This window comes from Talaromyces atroroseus (assembly GCF_001907595.1).
Source record: "Talaromyces atroroseus strain IBT 11181 chromosome Unknown scaffold_9, whole genome shotgun sequence".
NCBI lineage: Eukaryota > Fungi > Ascomycota > Eurotiomycetes > Eurotiales > Trichocomaceae > Talaromyces > Talaromyces atroroseus.
In genome coordinates this window covers 52,293-76,890 of record NW_017971441.1, presented here as the reverse complement: position 1 = coordinate 76,890, position 24,598 = coordinate 52,293, and the positions used below count along the sequence as shown (strand labels likewise).

Below are 24,598 nucleotides of genomic sequence, written 5' to 3'. Positions count from 1 at the left end.
TATAGCACTAATAAGCTGCCATTGCTTAAACGCTTAGATGGGATAAGTAAACATGGGAGAGTAAGGATAAATTCTCGCATCTTGACCGCTTATTCAAATTTGTTCTCTTAAATCAGGTATATGCTCTCTTGCGTTCGCCAACTTATTGAGAGCAACTCGGAACTAGCAGACTACTGCGAACAATTGCAAAACACCCAACAATGGCGGTTGGTTTATTTCGCTCGAAAAGAGCGTATAACTGGTTAGAGGTCTCCTCTTGATACTGTTCTATGTATAAGGCCACTAATCCTCGTTCCTTCCTGTTCCCAGGTACATATCAACCGTCGCAGCAGCATGCATGGTGTTGTACGGATATGACGCTTCGGTATTCAATTCGGTACAAGGCTCTGCCAACTGGGTCGCATGGTTCAACCACCCAAACCAGAGTCTGATCGGCGGTATAAACACTGCCTATACAGTGGGCGCCATCTTTGGCGGATTCTTCCTCGGAGGGCCCGTGGCCGACTTTCTAGGCCGGAAGGTCGGTATGGGAATGGGATGCGTGCTTGTCATCGCTGCAACATTCATGCAGGCATTCGCTCCATATCATAATATCGCGTGCTTTATAGCTGGGAGGTGCATTATCGGTGTTGGACAGGGGATTGCTTTGAGTACGTCCCGTAATATTATCCCAATCTCAATAATTGATGCGTAACTAACGTACGCCTTACAGCGGCGGGACCTATCTACATCGGTGAACTGGCGCCTCCTCATATTCGCGGCAAAATCATGACTTTGTGGCAGACTTTCTACTCAGTGGGATCGTTCATCTGCTTCTGGGTTAATTATGGATGCACAGAGCACGCTGCCCGACTCGGTAATTGGGATTGGCGCATGGTTATTGTATTCCAACTGTTAGTTCCCTGCATCATTCTTGTGCTCCTTCCTACTCTTCCAGGGACGCCACGATGGTACATACAAAGGCAGAACAACGTTGAAAAGGCCCGCTCCGCCCTGCAACGCGTGCGCGAAACTGAGGAGGAAGTGGAGGAGGAGCTGAATCAGATTCGCGGGGCCCTCGAGTACGAGAAAGAAGCCATTTCTAGCTCCTACAGCGCACTCTGGAAAGACCGCTCCGTTCGCAAAAGATTCCTCTTGGCTCTAGTCCTTAACGCGGGTCAGCAGCTGACTGGGCAGGGGTCGTTGAACTCTTATTCCACCATAATCTACAAAAAGGTCTTCACTTCTGCCAGCCAAATCTCACTAATTAACGCCCTCAATGCCACATTCGGCATCCTCTTCACGCTCAACGCAATCTGGATTGTCGACCGGTTTGGCCGCACTTTTCTTCTTGAAGTTGGTGGCATTGGAATGTGCATCTGCATGATCATTATTGCAGCAGTCGAGACCGAGACACCGACTTTACCTAATGGGGCAAAGACGGAATCTGTTGGCATTGCGCTGGTGTTTTTGCTCTTCTTATTCATTCTATTCTGTAAGTCCTTCCACCCTTTTTTCTCTTCAGTTGGTTTTCTGAAGCACGCAACTAACTGACTGCCATCTAGACAAACCTTCCTGGGGCGCAACAGTCTGGATCTGGACGTCTGAAGTATTCTCAATGAATGTTCGAGCACAAGCAGTGGGAATGGCGTCACAAACACAGAACGTTGCAAACACTATATTCAACCAGTTCTTCCCAATATTTCTCGACAACGACGGCTTTTATGCTTTCTATTTCTTCGCCGGGATTAACCTTCTTCTTGCAGCGTTCGTGTTCTTCTTCGTCCCGGAGACCAAGCACGTCCCGCTGGAAGAGATCGATGTTCTTTTCGGCGGTTCGAACCACCATACTCAGGGCGAGAACATGCTGGTGGAGACAAAGTTGGGTTTAAGGCCAGATAATGATGAGACAGTTGCCACAGAGGCCACCAAACCAGTGGCTTCTGCACATATTGAAGACTCGAAGGTCTAAGCTGTGTGTGTATCTTATCAGTCTTGATATATATAATGTGGGTATACCCAAGAGGGTCTGAAAGCTTATATAAATCCATGATTTCTGTCTTTGTTCAATTTCCGAGCGTAGGGAAACGTGCATAATAGCTGCCTGGAGACTTTCTCTCTGTTACATACAAGTGTCGGCGTGTCTCACTGTGTGATCCTCGAATGAGACTAGGATTTGACAGACAAAAAGGATGTCAATATTGTGGGTATTTCAGCATCAACATAGCATGACATGGGAGAACGAACATCAAAGACTGCTTGCTACTCACCGCCAGGAGAAAAATGAGAAATGAAAGCGAATGGTCGGTGAGCACTGCGCAGGGACATGTGGCCAACCAGAGGGTGCATTAGTAGCGATCGCCACTGACGCAAACATTCCTGGTCTAGAAGCGATTTTATGCATTCGTTACCTTGCCTGCCTTTATCTGCCGTATATTGTGAGCTGTAACAATGAGGCCCACGGGTATAAACATTGGCGGATTCCCAGGCGGTTGGAATCCGATGAAGCCTGTTTGTGTGCTCTCGTTTGCTTGGATTTGTAATGCAGAAAGAGGTCTCTAGGAGCTGGGGGCAAGATACGTACTTACCAGGGTAACACGAGCCACCTGGTTATAGAGTAGTGGGTACTTTAAAACTGGCTATATTTGACTTCCTGCGAAATATGAATTTGTCTCCTTACATTGCTCTTTGCTCAATCGTTACATCAAACCCAGAATCCTCCTATCATATTATATTGCTAGACTCAACAGTGCCCATTATTGTTTGGTAGAAAACGACATGGCTGAGAAAATACCAACAACCTCGAAGCAGTGGAACGTCACAGGCAGCGATGGATTTGATTCTCTGAAATTCACAGAGCAAGCAGTGCCAGAATTAGGGGACAACCAAGTTCTGGTCAAGAGTAAGTCTCACAATCACAAGTCTACAATACCGTTGAACATTCAGTAATAAGAAGACTAGTCCGCGGTGTCTCCTTGAATGTAAGTCTACCTGCTACATCAATTGCCCGTCATTGGCACTAAATAGTCACGGAACTCAGTCCCGCGACATCCTGGTCGCCCAAGGAACCTATCCATGGAAAGTCAAACCCGATGTTATACCAGGCTCCGACGGAGCTGGGGTTGTCCTTAAAATCGGGAAAAATGTGACTCGCTTCCAACCCGGTGATCAGGTCATCACAATGCTCAATCAGCAGCACCTTGGAGGCTCCCTCGATCCCAAGACAATGAGATACGGATTAGGAGCCTCGGTCGATGGGACTCTACGTACTGTTGGGGCCTTTGATGAGCAAGGCTTAGTGGCTATGCCTCAAGGGTTGAGTTTCGCCGAGGCTGCAACGCTTACATGTGCCGGACTTACGGCTTGGAATGCGCTTTTCGGCTTGCAGGGCAGGCCGTTGATGGCCGGTCAATGGGTTCTGACCCAAGGCACCGGCGGAGTAAGCCTGTTTGCTATCCAGTTTGCAAAAGCCGTAGGAGCAAAGGTTATTGCCACGACCAGCTCAAATGAGAAATCAAAGATCCTGAAAGAGAAACTGGGTGTTGATCACATCGTTAATTACCGTGAAACTCCAAACTGGGGCGAAAAGGCCAAAAGCCTCACAGGTGGCGCTGGCGTTGATCTAGTCGTGGAAGTTGCTGGACCTTCGTCGCTAAAACAAAGCGTGGAGAGCGTCAAAATGGATGGTATCATCAGCGTCCTTGGCTTCGTCGGAGGTATGGAGAGTAAGGAGCCACTACCCAGTATTCTGGAATGTTGGATGTCTCTTTTTACTGCACGTGGCATATGGGTCGGTAGTCGGCTTCAGCTGGAAGATATGTGTCGTGCTATTGAGGGCAATCCGCAGAAGCTGCGTCCTATTGTTGACAAAGTTTTCAAACTTGAAGAACTGAAGGACGCCTTGGGGTATTTGGCATCTGGGAATCACCAGGGGAAGGTATGCATTGAGGTTCCATAGATTGAGGCGTACGGTAGCTAGATTTTCACGTTACAGTAAGACCGGTATGGGACGATATAGAGAAAAATCAATGTTTTACGCAAAGAGCAGGACATCCGGCCATAATTACGCATTCAAAGCAGAATCCGACAACTTAACACTTACGAAGTCAGTCAGCATCTCTGTTTTCCCGCCGGTGGCCCAGGACAAGGGTTAGCTATGCCGAGATCGCCGAGAGCCACACAGCCTCTACAACTCGACTAAACTTGCCTGGCTCTTAACACGCCTTGGCTAATTATCATTCCATTCAGGGTCCTGCGTTTGCCCACGTCATCACCGTGCGGTCCGTTGGTAGAGAAGAAAATGACAATGGGCCTACTCTTGAGACCACTCTATCCACATGGCCGAGCGGTTTTATAGGTTGTTACTAGCAGGCACTAAAGGACCCGGCATGTTGGACATGCATTTGGCCTAGGGATAATATCGTAGGTAATAGGTTGTTTAAATACTCAGTAGATACCTATGTGCGGACATTGCGGAGAACCTCCGAGATCAATTGGTAATCAATGGTCAGGATCACGTACTTAACTGTTTCTGCAGCTATATAAGTAGTTCAAGATTCTCTTTCTCTTTTCTTTTTTTTTTCTTTGTTTTTTCTTTGTTTTTTCTTTCTTCTTTTGCCATATATCTAGAGTTGCGTCTTGCTACATAGTCATTGCATTCCATCAAGCGGACACCGTGTTTCTGCGAGATAGAACAAAAAGCAAACGGTCCAAGTGGCGGGGTACGCACCTCGGATTTCGTGCCGACATTTTCATATTTTCGGTGAATGTAATCATTTTATCAACAAACAAAATGCATGCGCCTACAGCTGCAGTTGTCAAGGCAAATGGATTGCCGTATTTCACACCGGCCAACAATGCCGGCGTTGCCCTTAGCGAGGACACCAGCTCGCTGCCCACGCTCTTTCGTCCCTTCAAGATCCGCGATTTCTACTCGAAGCACCGCATAATTGTCTCACCCATGTGCATGTACTCCTGCGATCCAGACCCAAACTCACCGAGCATTGGTGCTTTCACAGACTTCCATGTCGCCAGCTTAGGCCATCTTGCTCTCAAAGGTGCTTCGCTAATTTTCACCGAAGCCCTGGCTGTGCAGCCCAACGGGCGCATTTCGCCAACAGATGCGGGCCTGTGGCAACATGGCACCGACTCCGCGCAGTTCACCGGTCTCAAGCGCGTTGTGGACTTCGCCCATGCGCAGGGAGCCAAAATTGCCGTGCAATTGGCCCATGCCGGGCGCAAATCAAGTGTGCACGCGCCGTGGGTTGCTGCTGCAAATGGAGTGCGCAGTTTGTCAGCAGGGACCGAGCATTTCGGCTGGCCGGAAAATGTGGTGGCGCCAACAGGAGGGCCAGAGTTCCTTTGGTCCGCAAGCCCGGAGGACAGGCAATATCATATTCCACGAACCCTGGCAGTCGACGAGATTAAGGAAATAGTGGCGGCTTTTGGAGCATCCGCTGCAACAGCAGTCAGGGCAGGTGTCGATGTGATTGAAATTCACGCAGCTCATGGCTATTTGATCCACCAGTTTCTGAGCCCGGTGACCAACAAGCGTACAGATCAATATGGAGGATCTTACGAGAACAGAACGCGCTTTCTACGAGAAGTTGTAGCGGCAATTCGGGCTTCGATACCATCAGGCGTACCGCTTTTTCTGAGACTCAGCGCGTCAGAGTGGCTTGAGGAGTCTGAGTTTGCCAAAGAGTCTGGTAGTTGGGATATTGAATCAACAATCCGGTTGGCCAAAGAACTCCCGAGCATAGGAGTGGATTTGATTGATGTCAGCTCCGGTGGTAACAGTAGACACCAGAAAATCGAACCGCACACGGACTATCAGATCCGGCTGGCTGCTCGAGTACGCAAGGAACTGCACGCAGCCGGCGTCACTAATCTTCTCGTCGGCGCTGTTGGTTTGATTAAAACTGCTGAAGTGGCAAAGGATATCGTTCAAGGAGCTGACGGTGCACAAGAGCTTGTCAAAGATGAGGCTCATGCCGCGGAGTCTCTTCTCCGCGGCCCCGAGCCCCAAGCAGATGTCGTTTTTGTGGGGCGCCAGTTTTTACGTGATGCGGCATGGGTGCTCAATGTGGCCAAGGAGTTGGGCGTAAAGGTTACTGTGCCGAATCAGTTCGGTCGAGCTCTATGATCCTCTGCTACATCACCGTAATTAATGCACTGTGATATTCAATTTGTCTCCTAGCAAGAGTTTGCTATTGTTATCTAGCGCACAATATCTAGGTTAGAGGTAGAGGGCAATAGACAATATTCTTCATAGCGAATAACTTCATACATAACTCTGTCGTTCATCACGCTATTGACGTCCGTCAGCCTACGATACAAACCACTTCAGCTTAACTAGCTTCCTATGTAGGGCTGTGGACTATGCATGTACGGACAAGTTGAACAGACGCAAAGGCAGACTACGTGATGAAAAGGGGGGGAATAAGAAGTGTCTCGCGTATAGAATGACCACTGGGCGGACGATTACGTGTATGGTAATATCAAACCAGCCATGCCAACCACAAAAGATTGTTCGGCTACTCAATAAAGTAATGCTCCATGAATATCCATTGATGCGTTGAAAAGATAGTATAATGAGGGGAGGGGAGAGAAGGGGGAAAAAATATAACCCCGGGCTGCCGCGAGGCAGTCTCCCAGTGAGTGAGAGGCGGCGATGTTACCGTTACACCAGATCGGAATGGATGAAGGTTTTCTCGATAATAGAATTAATATTTGATCATTTCGAAAATGTCCGCAGGGCGATGAATGATGAAGGTATGAAAACGACGAGGAAGATATTGTAACAAAGATACCATTGTCTAGGTAATTATGTGTATATAGATCTAAGTCTTGCTCCTTGTATGTCCGTTTGCTTGTAATGCTACCTCTCTAAATATTTAGGCATTGTACACCTGACATTATGTATATTTCATGTGATATGGATCGTTATATGGAAAAAAATCTTCAAAAGCTAGCACTTCTCTACTTATTTCCTTTTCTCTTTACCCCTCCCTTCCATAAAACGCCACCTTGTTATTACATCTTAGGCATACCAAAAATGTGAACAGAAAGTAGAACCCAAGATAGCTTCCCATCAGGCGTTAGGGCCGGCTCACAGGATCCGAGGATGCCCGATGCCGGGACGGTCCCCGACCTTACGAGAGTGCTATGATTGGACAAAAATCATAGCCGACGTTAAACGTGATTCGCCCGATTAAATGGTTGAAAATTCCCTTTCCCGCCTTTTTCCGCATCTCCGACCAATCATGATAAAAAGCGCTTAGAGCCTCGTCTCGAAGCATCATTCCAGCCAATAAGCGCATGCACCGTTGCGCTAGTCCCCATTAGCGTGAAAACTTTAATTTTTTTTATCGAGTTTTTTCCCTGTGTTTCCTGTTTCGACCTTCTGACTCTCGAAAGCCTTGTAACGTGACGTCAGCTCGTCCTGTCAGCCACAGGAACCACAAACCTGCCTGTGGAACGCGAGGGGGAAAGAAAGTTAAAAAAAAAAAAATCTGAATTGCAAGGTTTGCGATATCGGCATATGTGTCGGCTTGTCATGGTACCTTTTCCAAGGCACGGGAGGATTATTCGGGAGGCGAGGCCCGGGTGCAAGAACCTCGCCCCTGGGCCTTGACTCTCTGGGTCGAGATAGTCCGCGTGATAGGCCCCAAGATTATTGAGTAGCAGCCTTAGAGTTGCCAATCGGAATCGCTGTGTCTTCCTCCTTCTCCACGTGTTCGTCCGCACCAGCACTTGGCTGATGAACTCATCCGTATCTCCGTACAGCTTGATGACGATAGAAGCATTCTAACACTAGCCACTGACTATACTTGATCACCAACTAACACGTATTCTTAACGTCCTCTCGATCCGACTAATATCCGTGCCAGCTCGGTTTGTATCGGGCTATATGCTTATCCAAGTGGGGTAGTCCCCCTGGTTATCAGGGCCCAGACTTTATCCCAGACGCCGGAAATGGCATCAGCTCCGCCTTTCAAAACAAAATGTGGAGATGGGGACCTGAGCGTACCTCGTGGAGGATCGCCGCTAACCTGGTTGCCCCTGCTTCCCTGTTCGATCTCATTCGATGTCTTCCAAGGGGAAAGATTTGGCCCTGGTGAGGGAATTTCTGCAACCATGGAACATTAACAGCCATGCTGAGTCAGATACAGGCACCGTTGGCTATATAAACCCGTTGGAAGTCACGGATGGAATCTGCTTTCTTTCCTTCATCATCAATCGTGTACATCAAAGTCTTTCTTTGACAGTCATTCTCTTCTCAATTTTCTTAAGCTTTTTTTTGTCTTACACTCCTTGAAACAAGGCACCAGAGTCTATCCTTATTCAACTTTTCTGTCTTACATCATTCAAAATGAAGTCCCAAATCATCGCTGCCTCCGCTCTTTTCCTGGGTGCCTTCGGCCAATCCACCATCTACAGTGGAACTGGTTTCGGTACCTACTACTACGACGTCGAGGACATCCAGGCCTGCGGCACCGACTTCGAATACCAGAACATGGGCAATGTTGAGTGCAACCAACTGACCGGTCTGACCCTGGATCAGATCGACTCGAACTACCTCGTTGCCATGAACAACACTCAGCTCATCTCAGACCCATCCCTTTACTGTGGAAAGAAGGTCGTTGTCTCTGTTAACGGCCAGGCGTCCGATCTACCCCTCTTCATTGGTGATGGATGCCAGCGCTGCGGCACTGGATCTGCCGACAGCGACACCTGGAATGCCGAGGGAGCCCCAGGACTCGACTTCAGCTTGACTGTCCTCAACGAGCTGTCTGGCAACAGTGCTTGTGACGATGGCCATATCGATATTACCTGGGAAATTGTGGACGAGACCCTCTACAACTTCGACACAAACGCTCCAGGAGAATCCACCGGACCTGTCTCCCAGTAAGATCTGATCTGGACGAATACATATATACATAGCCGACTTCCAGTCTCGGGTTGGCATCGCACGATATCCACACTCGTTTTTTTTTTTTTTTTGATCTATAGACATGGCTGTGCCTAGATACTTACATTTCACCATCACGTATTATTATGACTATCTTTTTGGAGCTGATTGGAGTCTCTTCTTGGGAAAAGTGCTCCTTCGGCGGTTTCTTCTTATCTGCTCATAGAATCTGTGTCTGGAATACATGGAGCTGTTTATAGAATATTTATTTATACGAAAACCACATATTTCCAACGTCCTCATTACTTGCAAAAAAAATATTGAACTGTAAGGTAGACTTACGCTGACTTATGCAGTGCAAAATTAGAAGAGAAAGAAAAATAAGGGGTTCTTCAAATTTTGGAAAGAATGGAACCAACGCCACATGCTAATATTCGTAATGACGACACCATTCTACCTCAACTTGTAGGTACGCTCATCTATGCACGAGTCTACGACACTGTGAGGAAGGACTCTATTATTATTGTTGATGTGAAACTGACATACTAATGAAATTCGTGCTCCATGATTGCACTGTTAGAAGCTAGGAAGATAGTGGCAAACAATCATGAGGCTATTTATCTAAAAATTCCTGTTAAAGTGGTATTATAGCCAAAATTTTACGCAACGTTTATATCCGATATGGTGTATCGGTAACATCGCCGCCTCTCACTCACTGGGAGACCGCCTCGCGGCAGCTCGGGGTTCTCGTGTCGGAGAATTTTTTATTTTTTATTTTTTTTGATTGCCTACGGTTTTCTGTCTTTATCTTTTTCCTACCGAAAAGATATATCTCTGGGATGAAGCATGATGTCTCATGATCGTTGAAGGCAACATTCCACGGGCAAGGCTTACCTACCGATCAATGCAGGATTCATGTTAGATACATAGGCTGCGTGGGATGCAGGCGAGAGTTACCGTGCAGACGGCCTAGCAGTTCGTCTAAATCTTCAAAGCCTTGTCGAAGTGACTCGGAACGCAGCCCCGAAACCACTATGTGAGCTTTATACTGCGTGTAGTTAACTGGTTTGAGATGGCATAGCTGAACAGGGTAATAACCGATTCAAGACTAGTACGTTAGTATCTGTAACATCATTGGCTAGTGGAGACTTGGCAGCACGCTTGTCTAGGATCTACGTCCCAGCAAGGACTCGATTGAACATACGCAGGTATGTTCGTTCCTCTTCGCTTCCCTTCAAGCTTTCGCTTTTCTTTTAGATTCGGGTAATATGGTCAACTTTGGTACCTTTACTTCCCTCATATATTCGGCCCACGTCGCTTTCCTAGGCTGCAATGTGCCAACCAATAGTTCGCAGCTTGTGGACATTGTTCCAAAGCGCGAGGTTTTGTACGTTGGCGGACGATACACAAACGGCATGGTATATCTCGCTTGCCACTTGGTATACGCGCACTCTGACACTGGGAGATAGAATAATGCAACGAATTCTACACCAACGACCATGACAGGACAGATTTACGTCGAGAAGCTTTCCCCTAACCCAGCCTCGGTGAACCCACCACTTCCAATTATCTTTATTGCAGGCGCGGGTCAGACCGGCACCAATTTCCTTGATACTCCAGACGGACGGCCAGGATGGGCATCCTATTTCATATCCAAAGGCCACACAGTCTACCTCTCAGATCAGCCTGCACGTGGCCGCTCCTTCTGGTTTCCCGGACAGGGAAGTGTCGGGTATATTGGCTCACCCAGTGAGGTCTCTGATATCTTCACTGACGTAGCAAATAACGGCAACCAATGGCCGCAGGCCGAGCTTCATACACAATGGCCCGGCACTGGTCGTATTGGCGACCCAACTTTCGACGCTTTCTACAGGAGCCAGATACAATTCCAAAGCGACCGCTTCATAAGCGAAGAACAAAATGCGCAGGCTTATTCAGCTTTAGTAGACCTCGTAGGTGCCTGTTATATCATCAGTCACTCTCAGGCGGGTGCATATGGTATTTTCACACACCAAAATGTTATGTGACTCGTCAAAGTTGTTGCTAATGATTGAGTAGGCTGGAGGGTGGGCGACATGCGCTCAGATCTTGTCAAGGGTATTGTTCAGCTCGAGCCGTCTGGTCCACCGTTCACGCTTCGCCCACCGTTTGGAAGTGACCCGGCTTTTGCTTTTGGCCTCACTGACCTCGCAATCGGATATGCACCAACCGCAGGAAAGCATGCCGAGAATATAGAAACAACTGTCGAGCCAGCAATCGACGCCGAACACAATGATTGCATCATGCAGAAGTCCCCAGCGAAACAGTTGACGAATCTACGCAAAATTCCAGAACTTGTCGTTACTGGCGAAGCATCGTTTCATGCGTCATACGATTATTGTACCGTCAAGTACCTGGAGCAAGTTGGCGTAGACGTGGAGCATGCGGATCTGGGAAAAGAGGGAATTCACGGCAATGGACACATGTTCTTTATGGAGAAGAACAATCTTGAGATCGCAGACCGTGTGTATCAATGGCTGCAAAAGCACTAATCGACTATGTATCAGACACGTCATATCTGAACCGTTGGAAGAAAATCGGCAGAAGCAAATCAGCTATGGCGGTATTTTCCTTGATTCCCAAGGCGCTGTAGCATCGTAACATAAGATTCAAGATGTTCACCCATTCTACAGGATTCATTGTTAATACTCAATTCGACCTTATGTATATGAAGGCTTTCAAGTGCTACATTTGCTTGTAGGCATTCCAAAAGTATATCGGACCGGGAACGTCTCAACTGTAGCAATGGAAAGAGACAAGCTCGTTACCGTAAAGGATCATTAACTTGTTTATCGATCGCTAGGCTTAATGTGCATCAAATTCCACATACGTGTCCCTTGAAAGAAACAAAGATCAAGAAAAAGGCATGGATCCTTTTTTGAGTGATTGTACTTTCTGTGCCTACGAAATGCACAGTGATAAGTACAGATATCAATTTTTAAACCATGAGCCACAACGGTTAAGTTGTGATATAGAGATAAGAGTCAACCAAACAATGCGATAGAAAACATAGTAATTATGAGACATCATACGTTGTAAATAGGGACCGAAGGGGATGATCCCTGTAAGATATCGGTATTCGTACTTGGGCGGAATTTCTTTTCTTTACCAGCAGTCTCAGCATCCTTGGAAGCTTCTTGAACCTCTAGAATGTCAAACTTTTTCTCTGGGAGGAGGTTGTAGACGGCTTCTGCGTATGTCTCATCTATGCGGTATAACTGCGCCAGATATTTGACCTGAATGTGCGGATACTCGACCAACTTCAGTAGTCGTGCAGTGTTTGAGTGCAAATTATCTCGGGCCTGCTGCGTCATAACCCGTCGGTACAATAAACGCGGCTGCGTGTATTCTGACGCTTTGCCCTCGTGGTAAAAGTGCGATTTGCGACCAACGTGACTGTCAGCAAGTTGGTATGGAGCCTCTGCCGAATCAGGCCGGAACTTGTTGACGAAGCTGTTCGGCGCGTACTGCGGGTTTTTGGCGTGGTTGGCGTCAACTCGCAGCGGGCCGTCGAAGTTCAGGGAAGAGTAGGACGAGACCATGAAGGGACAATTGACTGAATTGCAATTAGCGGATTGGGGGAGAATGTACACTTATATATGAATTTGTTGCTTACCTGGGACTTGATGTAGGTTCACGCCAATGCGGTGGTATTGTGCATCCCGGTAGAAAAACATACGGAACTGCAGCAGTGGATCAGGGCTGTCTTCAATACCTGGAACCATGCTTCCCGGGGAGAAGGCGGCTTGCTCAACATCCCTGTGAAAGTTTTCAGGGTTTCTATTCAGAACGAGTCTTCCGAATTCGTGCAGCTACGTAGAGTTAGATGCTGCCTTCATGCAATCTTTCGGCTTCGAAAGAAAAAGCAAGTAAAACTCACCGGAAATTCATGCTTTGGCCAGACCTTGGTAACGTCAAATGGATCGAAGCCGAGCTTGGTGGGATCTGCTTGGTCCGGACGCATTATTTGAACATGTGCGGTCCACTTGATCTCCTCGCCAGCCTCAATGGCCTTCCACAAGTCGCGTTTGGAATAGTCGGGGTCTTCGCCGCTGAGAATGGTTGCACTGTCTGCGTTGAATTGTTTCTGGCCATGCTGGGCGATGAAATGGTACTTGATATAAACAAATTCACCATCCTTGTTTACCCTGGTACACGTGAGTCCGGGATCAATCAAGTAGTATCGGGTCTCCTTGGTAATCAGCTCACCACTTGAACGTGTGACATCCGTATCCATGCATGTTCCTCCAACCAACAGGAGTCCCGTGGTCGCTAAAGAACATCATTCCAGCATGATTTCTGTTAATTTGTTAGTACAGCAGGAAAAAACGGTTTGAAGTGCGAGACATACCCTTCCGGAGTATTGGCAAGAAGATCAAAGAGAGAGTTCGTATCGAGCAGAAAGTTTTGAGGGTTACGATACTGTGATCGAATAACATCGGGCCCTTGAATGGGGTCACGACAGAAGAAGACAGGCTGTCACATTGTCGTGAGCTCCAAGGGTCAACCATCTTTGTCAGAAGTAGAGCTTACAAAATTCAGTCCTACTATGTCGTAGTTACCCTCTCCAGTGTAGAACTTGATAGCGAAGCCCCGAGGATTCCTGGCCAAATCGGGAAACTCCCGGCCGAGAGTCACAGTCGAGAACCTCATGAACACCGGGGTTCTCAGACCGGAAGAACTCAGGAAATCGGCCTATTGAGAAGAAAGGTTTAGCGGCTTAGCACACGGTCACATTATGGTCAGAATTGCCTGACCTTCGTCAAAGAGGACATATCCTTCGTGCTCTCGAAATACCCGAAGGCTCCGCTTCCGCCTACGTAGCACAATGGTAAGAATCATGTGAAAAGATTGGGAAATGGTTGTTGTGCATAGTACATGGATGAACCATTCTCTCCAAGTTCTTTGACCGATTAAAATGCTGCTGCTTCTGCAGGAGAAACGTGTCCGAGACTAGAGGCAGCCCGCCTGCCGTCTTGCTGTGTGCAGGATCCGGGAAGGGAATACCCTCGTTGTTGGTAAAATAGGGACCGTCATCTGCTCGTTTGCCTCCCTCTTGGACGCCTGTCAACTTTGCTGCAGTTCTGGCTGGCCCCTCGTTTGCGCCTTGAAATAGTGACGAGCGCTGGACGACCCTGGGATCAATACCAGCTGAACCTACTGCTTGGCCGATAGCTCGGAGGGGGTGAGGTTGGGAAGCCATTGCTCGTCTATTGTTGAATTGCCAAGTTTATTAGGTACCTTTTTGTGTGCCTAGTTGATGCGATTGTAGCGAATTTTGAGATTTGGGGTCACCAAAACGAGTATTTTATAACTACTATTATTATTACATTCAAAACCCGAATATCCATTATTTCACGCTCATTATGACACACATATAAGGTTCCAAGGTTATATATACGTACAAAGATGTACAGCAAACCTAGTTGTTGTGTGCTGCAAGCGGAAACACACCTATCTCATGATGACAGCTGAGCTGATGATACCTTAATGATGCGGTTTGCCATATTCCGTTGCCAACAATTCTAATTTTCAAGTGTTCTAAAATAAATGCAACTTCTTCTGGAAGTAATTGATTTCCGGGGCCTAGATCTATTATTCCCTTGGTGTTGTAGATATACTTAGTAATCTACTATGGACTACTTATACGTGATAATATAGATGGCTTAAAACATCACCTATAATCACATACTAATTCAGGCAGGAAATCTAGGAGAAATAAGATTATTCAAGTCGTCTGTAGAGTTGCAAATTCTCAATAAGTCACCATAATATGCCTACCTAGCCAGCCATCCAAAACTATAGATGTAGATCCGCTCCTATGTATATGTACATGTCTCCCTTGACTCACTTGCTCTCCCGCTTTCCTTCCTCGGCAATCTTTTCCACCTGTTCTACTCTCTTTTTCAACACACTTTGGAGTTCTTCAAGGGTCTCCTTGAGAACGTCCTCTGCCTGGTTACCCTTCTTTTGAGCAATATTCTGTAGCGATTGTAATTGGGGAATCACGTTAGAACCGCCCGGGACCATATTGAGCCACTTGTCCAGACTGGACAGGTCGGTGCTATTCTTCGCTTGTTCGACCTTTTCCTTGACGTACTTCTCCGCGTCCTCCACTTTTCCTGAAGAAGCACTATCTTTGACACGGCCCCATAACTCCTTGAGATTTCCTTTTCTTAAGGTATCGGCATTCTCTTCGATAAGTTGCTTGAGCTTGGGGCTTTTTTCAAGATACTCCCGGGATTCTTCTAGGCCCTTTTGCCACGCCTCATCGCCAAGTTTCTGAAGCTTTTCCTTCTTCTCCTGGATCAAATTCTTGATCTCTTCCACCGACTCCATACTAGCGCCACGCTGTATAATGCTGGAGATTTGTTGATAAGTGCGGTTCACCTCCTCTGTCGCTTGCGGGCCATAGGTATCGCCCATCTGCTTCAGTTGGTCAAAACTGCCACCAACCTTCTCCTTTAGCTGAGGGTTGTTGTCCAGAATGTTCTCCGCGGCGTTCCCAGCCAAATCGAACAAACGCCCGACATTCTTTTGCAGGATCTGTAACGCTTTCGTAGCCGAGGCCGTATTGAATCCCTCCTTCTTCAAGAGATGACTCAGCTCATTATAGGCATCCGTGACTATTTCGTCGAACTCTTTTTCGTGGTCGTTACGAATCTTTTCAAGGTTGTCAAATGTGGTGTCGACATAGCCGCGAGCACCAGGAATGAAGACAGCATAGCCTTTGAGAGTATCTCTCAACCAGCGAAACGCCTCATCTGGCTCCGGTGTGTTCTGTGCGATTTTTTGTTTGGCCTGCTCGGCGTAGGCTTGCGCCGCTTTGCTGGTTTTCACGAGCGTCTTGGCTCCGGAGAAGTGATACCAGGTGTATCCTGTCACGAAGGCAACAGCTCCACCAGCAAGGCCACCGATTAAAGCAGGATTGCCTGTACCAGGGGAAGCTGCATGGGATGCAGTGGATTGAAAGCGATAGTTGGCGAAACGCGCTTTGCATTGAAGTTGCTGCCTGGCACATCGTGCAGTAGGCCTGGCAGTTCGTCCAAACATCTTGAATATTTTGTTGAAGGTAAAAGTAAATAAAAGTCGATCGAAATAGTATTAGATAAAAGACTACCTGAACGTTTTATTAGGAGAAAGATGCCGAGAGCTGCAAACGGGTTTGAAAACTTGGAACTTGGTGGAGGAAGCTGTTCTGACGTCATGCAATACATCCTGGCTGTAAGGAAGGAATCGATATTAATATGATTATTTTTCTATGTTGGCTTTTTGTATTGTTAACCAGGGTAAACGTACTGTGTGCTCTTCGCAAAGCCCTAGCCCCTATGCACGGCGGAGTCTTTATATGTACTACCTACTTAGGCAGGTAATAGTTCTCAAGAGAAAACGATTAGTTTCAACAAGACATAGACTTATCGGTTGACTATATATAACATTCTCTTGGTTTTAGCCATATGTAGAGAGCAAAACTCAGATCCTTAATAACTTGAAACAAATAATTCTTTATTAGACTGCCAGATTGTTGTAATAGTCACAACGACCAGAGCAGTTTCCAGTGCTATTTCAAGCTCACCGAGACTCAAATTCAAGCTTATCTTTCGTGTCATCAACAATGACCTTGCCCTCAACCTCGAGTCCCTCCAAATGGGTCGCCTGAGCAGAATCTAACTTCTCAAACTTCCTATCGATCTCCTCGAGCGATAGCCCCTTGGTTTCAATCCAGAAAATCGCCACAAAACAAAATTGCACGACGTCCCAAGCCCCATAGATCATATATGTTTTCCATCCCAGTGCATTAAGCGCGAAGGGCCAAACAAATACGCTGAAGATTCTAATTGATGACATAACATGTCAGAAAAGTGCATCAAGCATTGGAAGAAGGGGGAAGGGGTGGGATAGGTACCCGCCACAAGTAACGGCAAAGGTCCACGCGGCCATTCCGTTACTCCGAATGGAGAAATTGAGGACTTCCGGTGGGTAGAGGAGTGTCAAAGGTGTGATGCCAATGGCGTAGCTGGCTTGGAACAGGAAGATCATTGCGACGTTGCCGTAGATTCCCGAGTTGTTGCCGCCGCTGCCATAGACTATATGTCCATCGGAAGATTAGACTTTGACGAACAAAGAAAGGCAATATAGATTTGAAAAAAAGAAAGGAGAAAACGACAGGATGCAACTAACGCTTTGTGAAGGCGCCGACCAAGAAAATAAATATGGTCATGGCTGCTACTGACACAAGACACATTCTTTTCCGTCCAGCGCGGTCGACGAGCCACGTTCCGAGGCAAGCGACAACAAGACACTAAGCCGTTAGAATAATGTTCTATCGATGTAGTGCGTGGTTAGTGAGTTAAATTATAAGTTATACATTATTTCCCAATGCGGACCCAGATTGTATCAAATCGGACTTACGATTTTGAGCTGCGTGGTTGAATTGGTTATGCCTGCGTTATCCAGAATGTCGCCCAAATAGAACGTGACCAGATTGTTTCCTAGACAAATTCTTGTCAGTAAAGTGGCAGAATTAAAGCAGTAGGGCGAAGTGAGCAAAGACTCACCACTCGACATGGCAAGAACAGCCACCGACACCACAAGCAATAGCCTCTTTCGAGAGCTAGGTATTTTGAAAATTTCTAGATAGGTCAATTTTTTGCCACTCGTGCGTTCCTACTCAAGCGTGTCTAGAATCTCTTTGTGTTGGATAATTGTAACTGGATCAGTGATATCGGAATTACTGTGAGTTGAAGCTAACGAGACCAGAGCATCGTGCAGTCTCCCGCGGTGGACTAACCACCGCGGAGACTCCGGCACAAAGAAAAGTATTATCAGGCAGAAGATACTAAAAGGGGCCTGAAGGAGGCATGGAACTCGCCAGGACCATGAGCCTGGGATCTCGGCGGTTCGATAGGTCACCCCTGCGGCGATCAAGGAGCCTATGTTCCAAGTCGGTATTAGTGATGGCGACAAAATTGGCATACTAGTGAAATAGGACTGGACTTACCGACATAGAAGACCGAGTAGATGAAGCTTAACCCAGATGCGCGGGTGTGCTTGGGAAGTGTTTCGGCCAGCCATCTAGATTCACCCTTTAGCTCAAACTATACTTCACACCTGCATATGATAGCCAAAGGAGGAAGTACGTCGAAGCAGCAATCGGTGATGTGCCAGCGCCAGCTCCCAGAATCATCCGCCCAACGACAAACATGGCAACCCCCTGGGCTCCTGTCATCAAGGCCGTGCCGATGAATTTGAAGCAGATTGAGATCAAGACGCCAGTACGGCGACCAACGCGATCCACAACCGGGCCCATGAAAGTGGACACGATGGCCCAGCCGAGGAATGCTGAGGCTGTATTCAGGGACTTGGTAGCTACAGTGAGCTTCAAAGTCGCTGTATATGAAGGTATGATGTTGATGCCGTTTCTGTGATGAGCGTTAGCACGCAATGGCGAGCGCGGGAAGATGCCATTACATGAGTGCGGAGTCATATCCGGTAGTCTGTTGTGATCTCTGTCAGTCGGTGAAGCTTCTTGCGCTATACATTACAGATTTCACATACAGTTGCGAATATGCACGAGGCCAGAATGAGCAAGGCGTTGGTGGCCTTGCTGGACTTGTAAAGCTGGAGTGGCCCTCGGGCCCCGCTGAAAAAGTGCATTGTAAGACTTGAGTCGAATTGGCTGCTACTCTCCTCACAGACCTTTCGCAGATGTAAGAAGGCCCTTTTGCTTTATGTTCTGCCTAGACAGAAAGATACATTCTTATCTAGCACTCGCTATCAGGCTACGTATCTGAAACCAGATCACTCTCCCCACCTACATACCCTAATCTTGCCCCATCGCCGTCGTCAAGGCCGCCGTTCTGAGAGAAAAAGCCCTCGACTACCAACAGAAAGCTTTTGCATAGCTCAACTCATTCAACACAGGTCTAGACATATCCAAGCCCTCAACATAGACCATAGACAACCTCCCCGCCATGAACGGAGTGCGCTTATTTCACTCGTACGGCGTCGTACACGAGAAATTCATGTGGGATGCGCGCATGGAGCCGGGTGTGCTAGATGCCTTTACGAAGCTCTGGGGGACAGACGAACCTCTTGTTAGCTTTGACTGTCTCAATGTAACCTTCCCTAATATACCCGACCTTCCAGCTCGCAAGCCCTGGCAGCATGAAGACCAAAGCCCCAACAAGCGCGGCCTGCATTGCGTTCAAGGCATCATTAGTTTATCGACCTCGGGCCCTCGTCGTCTACCCTGGATCGCATTTACTCAACGATGAATTCTTCGACGCACGCCCAGGCAGTGCCAGTAGGCAATACCTGAAAGATATCTACATATTTCCTGAATCCGAGCTGGCTTGGTTCGAACAGCGCGGGCTGAAACCACTTAAAGTGTGCGCCCAGCCCGGAGATTTGATTCTGCGGGATTCGCGCACGATCCACTATGGCTCTGACCCGACGGAGAAGGGAACTCGCATTCGGACAGCTATATACGCGACATACATGCCTGCTCGCCTTGCGAATGCGGATCAGTTAGAGAGGAAGAAGAAGGTCTTCGAGGAATATGGGAACACAACACATTGGCCGTTTGAACATATTGAGCCTGGATCGAGAAGGGCTTTGCCTTTGCTCAAGAATGGCGAGGTCGATCCTCGGCTAGCAGAGAGGAACAAGCCACTTGAGATGCCGGAGATGTCTGATAAATTGTTAAAATTGGCCGGGGTAAAGGCTTACTAGTTTCGCTGATTGGCATGTACATACTAGTCGCGACCCATGATGTAGCTGTAGATATGTCTGGATGGCATTTACTCTTGAGCTTACTCACACACACAAACACACACACATCGCCGAATAATTATATACTTTTGAGGCCGAGACGGGGCTAATATTATGCAATGCCAAAAATAGGCTTGTCTATCTGCGATCGGATCTGAGCTAAATTAACCTGGCGGAATAGATCCACCAATCACGAGCCGGTTTCTCTAGATCACATTGACGTCAGCGATCCTTACATCACAAAACAGCAGAAATCCGTGTCACGAACGAATTTGATCGTGAATTGAATGACACGAAGCAAACATACGGCACATAAAATTATTGTATGATGTGGCTATTCGGGTTCTTTCACGCTTTGGCAGATTATCTGCTCTCCTGGATCAAAATGGCGAGTTGTCAAAAGAGCAAGCATCTCACACATGTGGAAGATTACTGACGTTATGAACAGATCCAGAATAGAGAGGTAGGCTGGAAAACGATACAGCGCAGGGTACGTCTGAGAAGAATAGAGAAGCCCGTTATTGGAATATTTGACTTACACATCTCTCTTTCTTGCGTGGAAGACTGGCCGAGAAATGCGAGAGCAACAGCCTTTATGGAAAAAGCTGAAGCTATTCGCCCTTTTCAATCCCTTAACAGAGTGGCTGGATACGACGCATGCCATGCGGCTTCACTTACATGCCGAGAATGTTCATAGCGGTCAGACCATGCACAGTTGCAAACGTTTGTTGGCAGTGCTAACAGAGGTTACAGGCGAAGAAGAAGGGAGCTCTCTCTCGAAAGGCAAAATAAGAGCATTCGTTGACTTTTTCCACATTAACATGGACGATTTCGAACCTTCCAATATCGAAGACTACCATACCTTCAAAGAGTTCTTCATTCGCAAACACAAACCAGGCTCACGGCCAATCCACGCCGAAGGAGACAACAGCGTATCTGTGGTAGTCGCAGACTCCCGCCTTGTTGTCTATGAGACTGTAACTGCAACTAAAAAGATCTGGATTAAAGGGAGCGACTTTTCTATTGCAATGTTGACTATGGATAACGACATTGGAGATTTTTTCAATGATGGCGCAGTCGCTAGCTTTAGGCTCTCGCCTCAAGACTACCATCGTTATCATAGCCCAGTTACTGGTCGTATTGCGTCGTACAGAAGTATCCCCGGAGACTATTATCAGGTTGACCCGATCGCTCTCCGGAGCGGTGTTGATATTTTGAGCAGAAATACGCGTGCCTACGTTGAGATCGACTCGGAATATTTCGGGAAGGTTCTTTTTGTAGCTATCGGTGCTACAGATGTAGGCAGTGTTCAGTAAGTACATCATTAAAGTCCACTGACAATCTGCATGAATGCATAAAGTTCTAACATTGGTCTAACAGGATACATGACCAGTGGAAGAAGCCTGGTAACTCTATCCAGAAAGGGGAAGAGTTGGGCCTGTTTCAATTTGGTGGGTCATCGATTATTGTCGTCTTTCAGAATGGGTTCATCAAGTTCGATGATGACTTGCTGAGAGTGAGTGAAAATGCGATCGCCATGGATGTTGAGGTAGGAATGAGTCTTGGAAAGGCCACAAAGGCGTCTTGAAATAGAACTCTGGAACCAAAAACTACCTCGAGCCATGCATGGATCGAGATCAAGGAAGGAGTTCTGAAAAGTCTTGTGCAGTCTTTTATAGTTTGTATAGTTATACCAGTGCGATTGTGAATGTTCACTTCAATACAAGCTATGAACTGTATCTATACACTTCTTATTCAACGAATTGAATTATTGAAGAAGACTAAAAAAAATATACATTATTTTTAAATTTGATAGTATGCACACAAGTGAACTATTGCACAAAACATCATTCATTTTCCACATATGAAGTCATACTATATTACAATGAAAAGAAGAAATAAAAAACATGATATTGAATCAAGCAAGCCTTGTATTCCCTCGACTAGTGATCTTGTGAAGCCATTCCGAGATCATTATACTACCAAAGATTAGCGAGTTGAAGACTGTCCCGTGTACTGTGCTTCATAGGGAATATCGTCCTCATTCGGACCTTCGTTGTAACGGTTCGCCGTCTTGGGTTTCGCATGGCGAAGGCGATTTCGATCTCCTTGCAAGATATTAGACGGGTCAATAGCGTCGCGCTCATCTTGTTCTATAATTTTGAATTAGCCCTGTGGCTGGACGATACTTGATTAACAGCTTATGGGCTAACACTTACCTAGCTGCTGATTGGAGTTGGACTGTGGCGGCTGGAAAGGATCGTCGTACGGTTTGTTGTCTGACTGCACAGGGATTCTACTGGCTTGATCTGTGGTATAGGATGAATCCTTGAAGTCACCGGTGACAGGAGAGAGGTCATTCTCCTCTTCGTAGCGATCTTCGGCCTCGCGTTCGTAGCGGTTCGACATGTCGCAAATAATTTTAATTTCCCGTCTTGATTAATCGCACAAATGATAGAGCAGGATATAGGTAAGTTCAATAACCGAGTTTGCAGAGCTCACCACCTTTATAATTGGTTTCCTTCGTATATCATCTTTTCTTTTCGCCCTTGATGATCACTGCATGCGGCTGTGGCAAATAATCGCGATAATGAAGACGTAAATTAGCTCGATACAGATGCCTCTACCGAATATTCTACAATGTCTCAATTCATCGATTTACGAAATTATTGCCACTGCTGGAGCAAGCAATACCGTGGAACCGGCTGTCGTTGGGGGATCGCACGATATCATATCTTGTTTTTGCAAGTGTTGATCGCATATGAAGTCGACAGGATGATGCATTGATGAGCATAAGCCAAAGATTGCAGAAATTGCCGCTCATCACAGCGGAGACATATGGAGACGCATTCGATCATACCTACTTGTTGCTGATGGTATACGGAACAATGGGAAAGCAGGGATGTTCTGCTGGCCAAACTATAAGAAGGCGTTGTGATGTCCTTTTCCATTCTACCTATTAAAAACTACAATTTTTCTTATAACACTCGAACACTTAATCCTCTCAACACAAAATATATTGTACAATTACCCTCTATATCTACGACTTTCAAAGATGACCTCGAATTCCAATCCAGGCAACTTCTCCAACCGCCCACGAGAGGAAGTGCGAAACATCGGTAAATTGGGTGGTCAGAGCAGCCACCAAGGCGGTTTTGCCAGCATGGACCCTGAACAGCAGGTATGTCACTCCGTTTAGGAAAAATTAGCGATGTGATAGTGACTTGTTACAGCACAACATTGCTTCCCAGGGAGGACAGGCCTCGGGTGGATCTTTCCAGCCTGGCGATCCGCGCGCTCGTGAAGCTGGACGCAAAGGTGGCTCTCGCACCAAGGATGACTACGAAGTTGAGGAATAATCGAAGTCATTACTCTCCTGTCCCTTTCACACAAACAATGAAGGAATTAATGAAGGCATAAGCTGGAACAGTTGCCGGGGACAAGCTCGCTCGCTTTGGGAAAGGATGATCATGTATTTTTTACAATATAGCCAGAAAACATATGTAATTGAATCCCGACATGAGATTTGTCTAGTCAGATCGTGTGCACATGCAGTAGGGAAGAATATGTGAACAATTTCAACATGATATCATTTGGTTATACACTATAGTGAAGACCTAAAAGAGAACCTGCCTGTTAACATCCCATGGATCCCTCTGGTCACAAACAAGAAATATGTCTTACTGCCATTGACTGAACTACATTCGGTTTCTTGGTTCAGCTGATGCCCTCGGTCTTTTCTATATCGAATGACGTACAATCAGGATCAAGCCCCCATTATGCTATTATGTCGCCATACTTGGTAATACCAGCAATCTGGTTGGACAAGTATGATTTCTCGCTGAAGCCAAAAAGTTATAAAAGCACTGATATACAACGTCTAAAATAATTATTTTTTATGGTGAAAATGTCGTTCTCTCGTGCTGCACACAGAGTCCTTCAAGCTTCCTACCCGACAACCATTGCATGCCGCGGTGTATCAAAACGCTGGTACAGTGCCACTGCCCCTGTCATGTCTCTCATCTCAGAAACAATCCAACACGATCATCGGGAGCTGGAGGATGCGTACAAAAAGATCCTCAGCAACCCTGATCTCAACGAGAAGAAAAAATGGCAGAACCAGTTTACATGGGAGCTTGCCCGGCACTCTATTGCCGAGGAGTTACTTGTCTATCCGGCCATGGAGCGCCACCTGTCTGACGGCAAACGCCTGGCCGATAAAGATCGAGCAGAACACCAGAGTGTATGAAATTGAACTAAATCTCCCTCCACAACGCAAATCCATAGCTAATTTGCTCATTGTGTAGGTTAAGGAGCAGCTCTACAAGTTCCAGAGTCTGCAGCCGGCCGACCCTGATTTCGAGCCCACCCTCCAGGGCCTTTGGGCGGATCTAGGGCAACATATCAAGGAGGAAGAAGAACATGACATGGTCGAATTGGAGAAAGCATTGCAGGAATCGGAATCTCAAGCCTTGGTTACCAAGTTCAACCGGACCAAGAAGTTTATTCCTTCGCGTAGCCACCCAAGCGCCCCAAACAAACCACCTTTCGAAACTGTGGCCGGCTTGATGGCTGCGCCTATAGATCATCTATCTGACATTTTCAGGTCATTCCCCGATGAGAGCAAGAGTGAGCTGCCGCCTTGAGCTTATTATTATGTGGATCCATGCTAGCTAGTCACTTGTTATGTATGTAATTTAATTAATTACACATGAAGAAATCCGTAATATGAAAATCAAGAACTGGCACAAAATAGATCTATGCTACTAGGACTCGCGCTCGATGGCAGACTTGGGAGTGGTCGCACATTCCTTGCAGTACATATAAAAACAAGGAAAAAGAGATACGTGGGGGGTAGAATACGAGCTTACATCAATGATGCACTGCCTGGCT

General features: G+C 46.8%; 12 protein-coding genes across 12 annotated transcripts; 8 read left to right on the top strand and 4 right to left on the bottom strand.

Annotated features, from left to right (window-relative positions):
• Positions 1-200: 200 nt before the first annotated feature.
• On the top strand, positions 201-1,951 carry UA08_06405 (hypothetical protein; the record flags this gene model as incomplete). The annotated part of the gene is made up of 4 exons (XM_020268909.1): positions 201-241; positions 310-650; positions 713-1,474; positions 1,545-1,951. The coding sequence occupies 4 exons, from the start codon at positions 201-203 to the stop codon at positions 1,949-1,951; spliced, it is 1,551 nt and encodes a 516-aa protein (XP_020118451.1).
• An 806-nt stretch (positions 1,952-2,757) lies between these two features.
• Positions 2,758-3,937, top strand: UA08_06404 (hypothetical protein; the record flags this gene model as incomplete). Its single annotated transcript, XM_020268898.1, has 3 exons — positions 2,758-2,881; positions 2,941-2,960; positions 3,020-3,937. The coding sequence occupies 3 exons, from the start codon at positions 2,758-2,760 to the stop codon at positions 3,935-3,937; spliced, it is 1,062 nt and encodes a 353-aa protein (XP_020118018.1).
• Positions 3,938-4,771: 834 nt separating this feature from the next.
• UA08_06403 (hypothetical protein) lies at positions 4,772-6,124 on the top strand (the record flags this gene model as incomplete). The annotated part of the gene is made up of 1 exon (XM_020268887.1): positions 4,772-6,124. The coding sequence occupies one exon, from the start codon at positions 4,772-4,774 to the stop codon at positions 6,122-6,124; it is 1,353 nt and encodes a 450-aa protein (XP_020118066.1).
• Positions 6,125-8,353: 2,229 nt separating this feature from the next.
• Positions 8,354-8,893, top strand: UA08_06402 (hypothetical protein; the record flags this gene model as incomplete). Its single annotated transcript, XM_020268875.1, has 1 exon — positions 8,354-8,893. The coding sequence occupies one exon, from the start codon at positions 8,354-8,356 to the stop codon at positions 8,891-8,893; it is 540 nt and encodes a 179-aa protein (XP_020118450.1).
• A 1,268-nt stretch (positions 8,894-10,161) lies between these two features.
• On the top strand, positions 10,162-11,424 carry UA08_06401 (hypothetical protein; the record flags this gene model as incomplete). The annotated part of the gene is made up of 3 exons (XM_020268864.1): positions 10,162-10,311; positions 10,363-10,891; positions 10,952-11,424. The coding sequence occupies 3 exons, from the start codon at positions 10,162-10,164 to the stop codon at positions 11,422-11,424; spliced, it is 1,152 nt and encodes a 383-aa protein (XP_020118449.1).
• A 534-nt stretch (positions 11,425-11,958) lies between these two features.
• Positions 11,959-14,135, bottom strand: UA08_06400 (hypothetical protein; the record flags this gene model as incomplete). Its single annotated transcript, XM_020268853.1, has 8 exons — positions 11,959-12,488; positions 12,549-12,744; positions 12,813-13,080; positions 13,142-13,231; positions 13,284-13,408; positions 13,466-13,627; positions 13,690-13,748; positions 13,811-14,135. The coding sequence occupies 8 exons, from the start codon at positions 14,133-14,135 to the stop codon at positions 11,959-11,961; spliced, it is 1,755 nt and encodes a 584-aa protein (XP_020118447.1).
• A 644-nt stretch (positions 14,136-14,779) lies between these two features.
• Positions 14,780-15,985, bottom strand: UA08_06399 (hypothetical protein; the record flags this gene model as incomplete). The annotated part of the gene is made up of 1 exon (XM_020268842.1): positions 14,780-15,985. One exon carries the CDS (start codon positions 15,983-15,985, stop codon positions 14,780-14,782), a length of 1,206 nt encoding a protein of 401 aa, XP_020118446.1.
• Positions 15,986-16,504: 519 nt separating this feature from the next.
• UA08_06398 (hypothetical protein) lies at positions 16,505-18,589 on the bottom strand (the record flags this gene model as incomplete). Its single annotated transcript, XM_020268831.1, has 10 exons — positions 16,505-16,766; positions 16,839-17,019; positions 17,114-17,234; positions 17,345-17,424; positions 17,491-17,546; positions 17,724-17,865; positions 17,934-18,007; positions 18,037-18,354; positions 18,404-18,429; positions 18,491-18,589. The coding sequence occupies 10 exons, from the start codon at positions 18,587-18,589 to the stop codon at positions 16,505-16,507; spliced, it is 1,359 nt and encodes a 452-aa protein (XP_020118065.1).
• A 317-nt stretch (positions 18,590-18,906) lies between these two features.
• Positions 18,907-21,293, top strand: UA08_06397 (hypothetical protein; the record flags this gene model as incomplete). The annotated part of the gene is made up of 5 exons (XM_020268820.1): positions 18,907-19,029; positions 19,082-19,651; positions 20,154-20,195; positions 20,269-21,017; positions 21,086-21,293. 5 exons carry the CDS (start codon positions 18,907-18,909, stop codon positions 21,291-21,293), a joined length of 1,692 nt encoding a protein of 563 aa, XP_020118448.1.
• A 401-nt stretch (positions 21,294-21,694) lies between these two features.
• Positions 21,695-22,114, bottom strand: UA08_06396 (hypothetical protein; the record flags this gene model as incomplete). The annotated part of the gene is made up of 2 exons (XM_020268809.1): positions 21,695-21,858; positions 21,925-22,114. 2 exons carry the CDS (start codon positions 22,112-22,114, stop codon positions 21,695-21,697), a joined length of 354 nt encoding a protein of 117 aa, XP_020118306.1.
• A 646-nt stretch (positions 22,115-22,760) lies between these two features.
• Positions 22,761-23,064, top strand: UA08_06395 (Conidiation-specific protein 10; the record flags this gene model as incomplete). Its single annotated transcript, XM_020268798.1, has 2 exons — positions 22,761-22,886; positions 22,939-23,064. 2 exons carry the CDS (start codon positions 22,761-22,763, stop codon positions 23,062-23,064), a joined length of 252 nt encoding a protein of 83 aa, XP_020118307.1.
• A 548-nt stretch (positions 23,065-23,612) lies between these two features.
• UA08_06394 (putative hemerythrin-like protein) lies at positions 23,613-24,351 on the top strand (the record flags this gene model as incomplete). The annotated part of the gene is made up of 2 exons (XM_020268787.1): positions 23,613-23,948; positions 24,013-24,351. The coding sequence occupies 2 exons, from the start codon at positions 23,613-23,615 to the stop codon at positions 24,349-24,351; spliced, it is 675 nt and encodes a 224-aa protein (XP_020118350.1).
• Positions 24,352-24,598: the final 247 nt, after the last annotated feature.